This window comes from Danaus plexippus, chromosome 8 (assembly GCF_018135715.1).
Source record: "Danaus plexippus chromosome 8, MEX_DaPlex, whole genome shotgun sequence".
In the NCBI taxonomy this organism is placed as follows: Eukaryota; Metazoa; Arthropoda; class Insecta; order Lepidoptera; family Nymphalidae; genus Danaus; species Danaus plexippus.
The window spans coordinates 5377291-5388635 of NC_083542.1; the positions used below are offsets into that span (position 1 = coordinate 5377291).

At 31.2% G+C, this 11345-nt stretch overlaps 1 protein-coding gene across 1 annotated transcript in view; it reads left to right on the forward strand.

Moving 5' to 3' along the window:
• Positions 1-10460, forward strand: part of LOC116772720 (uncharacterized) — a 70006-nt gene extending 59546 nt beyond the window's left edge. The window contains exons 3-6 of the mRNA XM_032664997.2: positions 6311-6507; positions 8338-8569; positions 8898-8975; positions 9109-10460. Of these exons, the coding sequence (XP_032520888.2) occupies positions 6311-6507; positions 8338-8569; positions 8898-8975; positions 9109-9418 (817 nt within the window). The 3' untranslated portion in view covers positions 9419-10460. The remainder of the gene's footprint in view (positions 1-6310; positions 6508-8337; positions 8570-8897; positions 8976-9108) is intronic.
• The last annotated feature ends 885 nt before the right edge of the window (positions 10461-11345 follow it).

Here is an 11345-nt window from a genome sequence, read left to right on the forward strand (position 1 = left end):
TGACAAAAATACGATCCGAAATCTCATAGATTTACCCTTGGGATAAACTAAACAAAGCATGGCTCATGTCAGGCTTTTTGTACATCGGACGAATATTTTTACCTGGTTTGGAATAAATAAATGTTACCGTGACGAAACGGCCTTGGCAACGAAACGCAGGCTATCTTTAAAACGTCTATGTTTAGGAATAAGACGATAACAAAATGTAACATTGAAAATTATTTATGGACGATCTGCTTATAGAATTGGTGCACTATCTTGTGTATGTGGCAACGTTATTATGTTGGTCATGACAGTGACAGATTACATTAGTAAGCTAAATTTAACCTAAAAATTATGTATATTGATGCATAGTACTCAAATAAAATGTGTATATTTTTAATTGATCAACATACATTGATTGGTTTTCCTTTGTTTAAAAAGGTTTAATTTAGGATGTACAAATAGGTTTAAGCGAGCATTCTATGGTAATCGGTTATATATAATATTTTTATCCACATATGAATAAACCTTTCATTATGTATGGAGATTTAACAATTATCATTTTTTTTAAACGTATTAATTTTAATACAATACAAAAGTAGTTTAAAAAATAACCGTCGGCTTAAATCTTTAAATAAACTCCTCTTTGCCATGGACACCAGTATTTGATACAAAAAGATAAATCCTTATCTATTTCGGAATGAAAGAAATATTAAGTCTATGATTAATGACGTCGTCAAAGTAGTTTTTGAAGAGATTTTCGTTTCTCCTGTCTAATTCTTTCAGCCCACTTCAACCATTCTTGACTAACAGATCTAATATTCTCCTAATTGTTGATGTCGGTTTAAAGTTAAAAAAAAATCTTTATAAATTAGTAAACCTTTACAGTCGAGCTTAAGCATCTTAGCCATCCGTAAACAACTATATATAATGGCATTTTTGCATTGTGTAAACAATAAACACGCGTGACTAATTGTACACTAACTTGCACCAGACATATACCAGATGTCTAAGGCAATATGTTACGTTCTCTTAAAAAAAAAACACGGTCTTTCCATAAGATGTGCTGGCTGTGTGTAACATAATTAATACATTTTAATAGACCCATTATAAAGTTATTCAGTATCATGAAATTGTTTTTAATAATTATTATGTACGCTAATTTATTTTATAATTAAATCCAAAAAAAAAAAATAACAAAGTTATAAATTTGATAACGTTATAAAAGATTATATTGTCTGTTAAGGCATTAAAAACAACATATTTAAAAGGAACTCTTAATTTAAAAAATTTGTTATTAAAAAAATTTTTTCGAATACCAACCAATTCTCTCAGAGATTAAATTAAATTAATTCATATGAACAGAACATGCATTTATATAATACAAAACTCTGAAATGAGAAGGCCTTTGTGTGCAAATGAATGGCATAAAGTTTGATTAACCAATCCACTCCAATCCGCACTAAATCGCTGTTACGTATTGTGCAAAAGTTCCAAATTGCGAATTTTGACAAAGCCTGACGTGTGTCACGCCACACGCCTATAGGCCGCCGGTTGGACGAAAAGTTGTAATTTGGCTTTACTACGCTTTTTATATTATTTCTAACACTTTGACGTAATAATCTACACAGAACCAATTCACATCAAACTAATGTTCAGTCATATAAAAAATATTTTGACTTTAAAATTTTGCGATGGCTTTTTTTAATAAATTCAAAAACTATAGTAAATTTAAAAAGTATAGATAATTGATATGGTCGTATACAATTAAATCACTGTACCAAGAATAATATTAATTTGATTTCAAAAAATTTACACACGATTATAATTTAATAATATAATAATTCAAGTAAAAAGCGCTATATATCAGACTACCCGCAGTTTACGTTACGGTATACGAAAAGATTAAATTGTAACATGCGCCAGAATAACATGTGAATGTATTACAAAACGCACGCATGCCACATCTCTCCCTTACCAGAGCCATCATTTTTCTCACCCTAATCCGAAGACGAGGCTCGTCAAAGGGAGCGCTTATCGAGGGTCCCAATTTATTTTCTCGGGATTCCAGCGTGATATTGTCATGTCGTGTCATCACACGTTCTAACAAACATATTGGACATATTACCGAATCCTGCTAATATTTGTACATTACAAGTAATCGTATAGCATTGAAATATGTGGGGATATTCACTTTGAATAATGTTATCTTTTTAATGGAACTATTTAGCTATATTCCATCTGAGTTCAATTTTCGTTAACGTGGATAATCCATTATCACAATCATTAAAATTATTTCAGCATATGTTTCCTATTTCATACGACTTAAACTTTGAGACAGGAAGATTATAAATCTGGATGATTGATATCTAACTTAAACTTCAAATGGGTGTAAAACTTAATTTGACTCTGCTCTAAATATAATGATGCTACTTTTTTAGTCCAGGATTTTTTTTTTGTATTTCATAAAGTCTCACCAAAAAGCTGTTTGATCGTGTCTTTTCCCTTAAATTATGTTTAGTTAATGAAAAATATAGTTTTTTCCATTAAAAATATTAGCTACATTATTCCTTGCCGAGAGGACTACGATAAAATTGTAAAGTTATATTTTGCGACTTATATTTATTTAGTTTTCTTTTTATAAAAGACCAATTAAATGAGCAAAGTCCAAAAATAATTAACAATCACACAATTAAGATAACATTTTAACACTGAGAAGTTGTTCAGTAAAGTGAAAACTGCTATCAGCGTAACATTTTAACTCTCAAGAGAGCATGACATTTTATACTAGCAAGGGCGCCGGAGTGGTATGTTTTGAAAACTCTCTAATTACGCCCTAAGGGTGTGGAAAGAGTGGCTTTAAACACCTCTCAGAGCCTTAATAAGCAACGGATTTCTGTTCATATTTAATATTGAGAGTATTTATGAATGTAATAAAAAGATACTAAACGATTTTCTTCAAATCTCGATTGCTTTCATAACATTAGATATTTATTATGATATTTTTAATTTGATATTCAGAAATATATTAAATTTTCGAAAACAGAACATTATTAACAATGTTTAGATTATTTTAATATTTGGAAAACAATTGTATTGTACTATATTGAAGCGCCGTTAGAAATTTTGTTTAATTATTTATATAAACTTTTTTTTTATTAATATCTTATTCGAACAGTTTAATTTAGTGCTATCAAGCCGGTAGACTTCATTTTACTGCTACGAATATTAGTCATAAGACAATCTATCCCCGAAGGCGAAAGCGTTCAAAAGTTGTTACGCCATTTTTCTAATATATTCGTCTGAAGCTATTCATTCTCTTATTTGTGTAGGAATAACAGTCGTCATACTTTCAGTATCAATAGCAAATACGATTTCATTTTCAGTGATATTAAAATTTTCGTATCTAAGCAAATAATATATACCTATATTTCATCATATAATAATTTTCTCTCTATAGAGAATTTAAATAAAAACTATTTAAAATTATAAGTGGTTGTATCGTTAGTTTAGAACTTTGTAACTCATCAATATTTCTCATAAAAGAACCAGCCTTAACTATGTTACCAACTTTATTATATTTCCAAGAGAAAGGTTCATTGTATAAAAAACTTAACTAAGTAAAATAAACTAACTAGCTTTTACTTGTGAAATACAAGCAGCTTAGGCCGCAAAATTTCATTATCAAAATTAAATTTTATTTTCATTATTAAAGACTATCCAATGAGATTGTGACAAAGTAAAATTTTGGCCAATAAAGAGCATAAATACGCTCTTGGATACTCGACAAGCGATATATCAATGGTTATGGCTTTTATTGGTTCCATAGTTGATGGAGCGTGGATGAACATGAAAAGGGGGATTTCGTTGAGATATTGCCCTTTTTAGATAAGCACAGTCCTGATTTAGCATTGTTATGCGATTCTTGTCTAAATCATTCACATATAATAATAACTCCAAAGACGTTACAATTCTTTTAGGAAAAACAAATTAAATTCTTATACATTATTTTAAAGCAATAAATCACGAAGTTTCTAATAACAATCGATTCGCTTTGAATATTAGAAAAAGTAAAAAGAGAAAACTGAGAACGAATAGTAAGTATTATTATAAAATAATGTCATAACAGTTTCATAATATCCGTAGCATAACATTTTAGTTTGGTTTTAATGGTAGTATTCAATTAGATTTGTATTATTAATAACACTCAAAATGTTAAATACTTAGCCCAAGGGTATAAAGTCGCGTGCGCACGAAGTCATATGCACATAAATCACATAATTAACCCTCGCTCCCTTATTAAAAACATAAATTTAACGATCCAACTGACACGTTCAGTTCATATTGTTATAAAGTTAGTTATACACTAACCTTAACTTTTAACATGTAATCTTTTATAAGCTAACAACTAATAAAATAGTGAAAGTTGTGAATTTTGCTGGTTCTGTCAAGTTTTCCGAGTAGTAAATCGTTTCCGCGTCAAAGGAATCTAAACTCGGTAATGAACGTTAAGAGTTTGAAACCGTTCAAGTTAGAAGTTGGATCCAACGCTTGGACGGTCGTGTGGAAGCGGCATATGCGGCTAGATCGTACTAAGCCCGTCTTACTAAGTCCCGGTATGCAATAATGATAAGCCATACTTTGAAACAATATACCGGCTTAGAGTGTTCTTAATTTGCATAATGCTTGTACTGAGTTACTATTGACTTAATTTCGTCTGAATTTGTTAATAAATATTAACTATATTTAATCATGATCTAAGAATTATAAAAAAATTCAATAAAGGAAAGGTACAACACTTAATTCAAGGCTTTCCGCTTATTTGTTGTGGAAGTAAAAACTATTTAGATATATTGCGGTTCCCTTCTTTTATTAATTTATATAATAACGTATGTACTTAATTCTCTACGGGATAGTTTCAACATTGCGTGTCCATAATCATTATGGGAAAAAATGAGTCATCCCATTTTCACTTATCGGACTTAATCGGGGGAACAGATGGTGTCATCGAATGCATCGACCAACAAATACATTAAGCTTTACGATAAGGTTTATTTGAGAACAAAGATGCATATCTTTTATACTATGACTATGAATATACTCTTAATAAAATAAATTAGGGCCTTACAAAAATTTCTCACAATGGCACAACGAGTGATTGAAAAAAGACGACGAAAAATTAAAGAAAAGAAACAAAGATGTCGGCAATGAAATTGCTGTTTTGATGAACGCTAATTTATCAAAATTTCTAAAGGCAACCAACAACTTTAGCTCAAGATCTTATAAAGATTCATTCTCTCTTCTTTTTGTATTAAGCCGCTCGATCTATTCGAACTCATGCCAGCAAAGAGACTTGGATTTCAAATGTTTTGATTCTTACTGTTCTTAAGGGTTAATTTTAATATGTATGAAGAGAACTACATTAATGACGGACGTGACACAAACAACTAAGTTTTTATATTATCTTTCTAATGGATTAGACATTAAAAGTCCTAAAGGGGTCAGATGAGTCGATGACCCTCATGCATTCAGCTGTGACTCCGGTCAATCACAACTCAATAAATCTTTACCGATTCAAGTTACTCGCATTCAACAAGCGTTCGCAGTTTTAAGATTTATTACGACATTAAATGTATTGACAAAAAGTTATTTATAAATTAGAATACACTTTACTGTTGAGCATTGGTGTATTTTACTGACTGTTCCTGGTAATTTGTTGATATTTGGGACAAACTTCATATAGATGAATAAATTAATAATAAAAATTGCTTTCTTAACATTTCTTTTTTTCTTCCATGGTAAGTGTTTTTAAAAGAGATGATTATGTTTTTTTTTCTTCTGAACCATGACATTTCTTTGACTTTTCCGATAGTAGCATCTCTAAAAAATAACTAGACCTCGTCAGTACGTTTTTTTCGAAAACTTTATTAAAATTATTATTTCATTTATTTTCCCATTGCTAATTATGTTTTCTGTTATGAACATTGATGCTGTATTAATTCCATTATGTCCTAGTTTTATTAACAAACATCATCCACAAAATATATTTATATAACACGATTATCATTTAAACGTATTGAATAGGATCCAATGTTCAATTAAATAGGAATTAGAGACGACATAAGCCGCATATCAGAGTATAGACAACGTTCCCTGCATTATGTTTATCGGGTTTATTATGTGAAATTACTTTGCTATGCGGATAGTTTGACAGGACTGGCACTGAACTAAAGAGTATAAAATTTATTTATTTATCTTGTTTGACCTTGACTACATAATAGTATATATATATATATTTAATTAATTAAAAACGTAATTATTGTTTCAGATCCGGAAGAGGTGGGGCGTACGCATGTTCGGAAGTGGAGGGCAGTGCCCCCAAGTCCTGTTGCGGTCGTCCACCGTTGAGGCTCTGTGTGTTGTTCCTGGGGGTTGTGGGGGCCTGCCTCGTAGCCGCCGGTGCCGTACTCGGAGCCCTAAGACCACATCCGCGAGCACCACTCACATTACTGTTACTTATGATAGGTAATATATAACATTCTTTGATAACCTTCACTTCTTGTATAATCATTGATATTTTTGACTTTATGTATTGTTTTCTGACAACTCTTAATTGTCGATGAACACAACTATAACCAAAAAGTTACTTTGGACAAGTTCAAATATGTGTAATTCAAATTGAAAGTCTATTATTTCAATTTGTCATGGCCATAAAAATATAAGTAATTAAAGTCTTAAAAGTCAAATAAAACTCCATTCGGTATTATAAAATTATGTTCATGGAAATTTTAAATGCCGATCTTGAAATCATTGGTCAAAGGGTAACTTATAATGTATGTATGATAATGTATGTATGTAATATCAAATTAGACTAATGTAGTTCTATTGTTGTTTTAAGGTTAATATAAGACTCGAGACCTTTTTGCTTTCAATAGTCCATCTATTTGTTATACCTAATATACCAAAGCAGATTTCAACAAAAACCCTAATAATATGTAATGCACACAAATCTAACGAGTATTAAAATATTAAATTTTTGTTTCTGCTTTTAATGTGGTAATGAACATTACATAAATAATAATAAAACATTTTTTATTTTAGATGCATTACTTTTAACTGAATACTTTTATGTTTATAAACTCTGTTTATTGAAATTGAAGTGGTACCAGTCTATCTATCGGATTAAATAAAACAAGGCCACAAAAATGTAGTGAACAAAATAGAAGGAATCTCGTAAAACTTTACTAGCGACGTTGTGGAACTTGTAAATCGAGTGATTTTTTCACTGACAAAGTCTTTGATCGTTTAACAGTTCGCTTCACGTTCCAAGATTAACTTCTTTCTTTTTGTATTTTTTTTTCTTTTTCCATCAATATTGCTGATACGAGGTGAGCCAAATTAAATTGTGTAATAAAAATTGCCAAAGCCCAACGTTTTGGGTGATGGTCATAATGTTTACTTTAACTGTTTCATATTGTTTTTATATTTCATTCTGATCTGGACACTGATGTTACAATAAAACCCTAATTACCCATGAAACAAATGGGTGCTCATTGGATATTCGTCGTGCATATGACAATAACAACTCTGGGTGAAATCTCATTACATCATTCACAAAGTCGCCTCCGCCCTTCAACGGGCAAAGTTTTCAATTAAACTTCGAATGAGTTGGGAGCAGAATTAATTGGATTTTCATTAGCGTTAGGGACAAATGATGTTGTTACAGGCAAGCGATCCATTGTTGTGTCGCTGGAGCAATTTGTACGCGTCACTCAATCCTGGGCTCGAGATATCACCATGCATTGACACTCTAACTAAATATTCCTCACAGCGAAACAAAATTATTGTTTTATATTTGGATATAAATCTATATTTGAAATAGAGTTTTTTTTTAATTTGTTAACATATCACTTATACTATCCGCGTGAGAGGCGAGCACTTAAAAGCTATGTAAAACGAACCAGGCCGATATAAAAGTCCTTTATAAATGCAATTTTTACTTAACACTATGAACTTCAATAGCGCAGGTGCTGGCTATTAGCAAGATCAAAGCGGAACGCATTGTCCGCGATCACGAGCTGTAAATAATGATCTAAATAGGCGTCTACTTGCATTCATTTAAAAACGTTTGTTTTTATCCTTCTATATATATCTTTTGTAAAAAGACCAAAAATCATGATAATTTTAAAATTAACTGTCATAAAGATAATTTTATGAAAATATATAAAAATATTTCATAATAAACCTTAATTTTATATTGACAATGAAATTAAAAACCATATACAAGATTAAAGCAGGGGCATGAGACAACAGGTATTTGGCATTCTAAGCTTTGAATACAATAATACTTTCTAGGTATAGGTGTGGTGCTAGTGACAGCGGCTGGACTAGCGTGGCGGCTCGGTGCACGCGATGCGCCCTGCGCCTTCCTCGGTATAAGACGAGCGTCGTGTCGTCGGTTTGTTCCCCGATTACCTCCGAGCTACGCACGACCTCATCATCCGTACGCGGCCATGCTGTACCCTGAGTTTCATTATAGACCTCCACCACCCACTTATCAAGCTTCCATGCAGGAGTATAGACTAAGGTAATATAATCAGGATTCTAAAATTTTGTTACATAATGTCTTAGTACGTAACAAAAACTGTATTAATAAATAAAAATGTTCTCATGATAAATTATCTTAATCATTTAACGTAGATTAAGTTAACATTCAGAGCAGCCTTATTTAAATTTTTTGATGAAATCTTCTAGCGTAGTGTTTATAATACAAACCTTTGTAAGTCGTTTGTCGAGTGTACTACACAATTCCTTAGTTGCTAAACTAAAGCTCAAGCAATTTATCCTCTAACTGCACTCGCTAACTATCGAACGTTTGTGGTTGTGAAATGTTTTAGTTGGACGTTTGTTTCCAGGTTGCTTCTCCTAGACAGAAGTGCGCCCGCGGTGTCCCCGCCACCTACCTACAGGTCGAACTCAGCAAGTCTAGTCAGGTAAATAAAAGATGCATCTTAATTATAATCAGGATTTTATATCAAATTATAAGATTCAATTTACTATATGTAATCTTCTTTAAAAAATGTATTGTATGTATTTGTATATTAACGACATATAATTATACAACAGAGGATCAAATGGTGCTGCATGGTGTGGCTCCGAGTACAGCGGACCTCCGTCATATCGAGCACCTCGCTCCGATCCACCTGTAACTGTATCAGATAATCTGCCGATCACACCGCTCGACCTCAAGTACACGGACAACACTATAGAGAGCCTGCCAAAACCAACAGAACAAGAGAAGGATCCAGATGAACATCTTGTGACGATCGTTCACACAGAGGCCCAACCCGTAATCGTCACCGTATCCGGCTCCGCGGCCCTGAACGATACGCACATAACACCGCCGTCGGAAATTGACATATTGGCACACTTATAACACACTGGTCGTCATTTTGAAGACTAGAAAGTGATATATTGAAGTTGATGCATTGATGCACTTTGTAAAAGGAATGTTGATGAATCAAAGATGTCGAATAGTGCACAATATGAACTAGACAATGCTATTTCAATTACAAAATTCCTCAGCTTTGAGCTACAAAGCTGAAAGCACTAGGTCGCTATAAAGTTCTGGCATTCAATTTATGTTCGGGTCTTTATAAATTTTGGCTGAGTCCGAAGCGAAAAGTACCTTATTATCGTATAAATAAGTTTTTATTGTACATAGATATATCGACGTATTGATTGATAACTATTAGGTGACGAATGCCGTGTACATACAAAATAATAATAAACCAAAATCTTCACCATAATGTACAACATATATTTTAATTAGTGCCAATGGTTGTGTAGTGTATTATTTTATTTTGTTATAAATCAACTTCATTTATATATTAATTTAAGAACCTCGCTAACGTTTCTGTACCTTTTTAATCGAGTCCCAGCAAATAATGCCAATATATTTTGTTCCAATATTTAAATCATTGATAGCAAACATACTTTCTACGCTTTATTTATGAATCGTCTTCTTCATAGGTAGATTTTTTAAGCAAATTAATACGTTTATTGTAAATAGTTAAAATGATCGCACGATAACTAATATTTAGTGATAATGTACAAGGTTTTTTTTTGAAGCGGTTGCCACGTATAGTATTATTAGATGTAGCTGTTAATGAAATATTAAACGCGTTTAATTTGTTTTAATCATTTGAATACTTCTATATAAAATTCTTTTATATAAACAAAAAAAAATTACATTAAAATAATAACTTCTTGATATTTGTTCATATATTACGTGAACGAACCGCTTTATTATAACATGAAATATTTGATAACAAATTTATTATCTGTGCAGATCTAAGTAATGTTAAGGTAATGTATCATATTTTTTAGTCGAGAATTGTAACATTATATGTAATTAATATTCTGTAAATAGAGTTATTTTTAATATAGGAATGAATAAAGAAAATTAGTGAAATATATTCATTTGTTTTTTTATTATACATTAGATTCATTAAAAAATAAAATAGACTGCTGTATAAAATGTTCTTTTGATTATATTCCTCTGAAATGTGCCAGTCACAATGCATCGAATGATACATGTACAACTTATGTGGAAATTAATGAAAAATTTATCAAATTAAGTTTCGATGAGGTTTAATCGAACAATGGCAATCGAATGACATATTGCGATGAAATGGAATGTAAACAAATGAAGAGAACGGATTCGTACAAATTGGTCTGTTCTAAATGTAAATGGAAGCACCGTGAGTATTCAGAAACAATAGTCCTCGGTTATTTTATTGTAAAACAATTTCGCTTACAATGTTCAGCTGCGTAATGAAAGCCTGCGTGGCTTAATAAAATTAAATAGAGAATGTTTCACTGATACTTTTTTTTTTTTATAATATACAAAAAGGTTTGACATGGTAGGAGTCTTAGCGATGTCTAATTAAAATGCCAAGAAGTAGTATTTTATAGTAGTAATCGTATGAGAGAAAAGTAATTCAAAGTATTATAATATATTACGTGCAAAAAATTATAAATAGTAGAAATATTTTTAAGATGTTTATTTTACTACTAAGACGGTTCATATTAATTACATGTATAATGAAGTATTAAAAAAACTTACATAGCCACAGTAATTATCTTATTTGTTTATTGCTTTCGGAAATTTTATGAATACATATGTATAAAAATAGAATGGTTGGCATTTATACGGATTTCTTTTTTAAATGGGTATCCTCATTATCAACACCAAATGGAGAACTAAGTTGTTAAAATTAAACTAAACTATTTAACTAAAATAATTCCTGTTTGACTCGTGTAATCTGGACATTAAAGAAGAAAGTAAAAAACACGTTCCT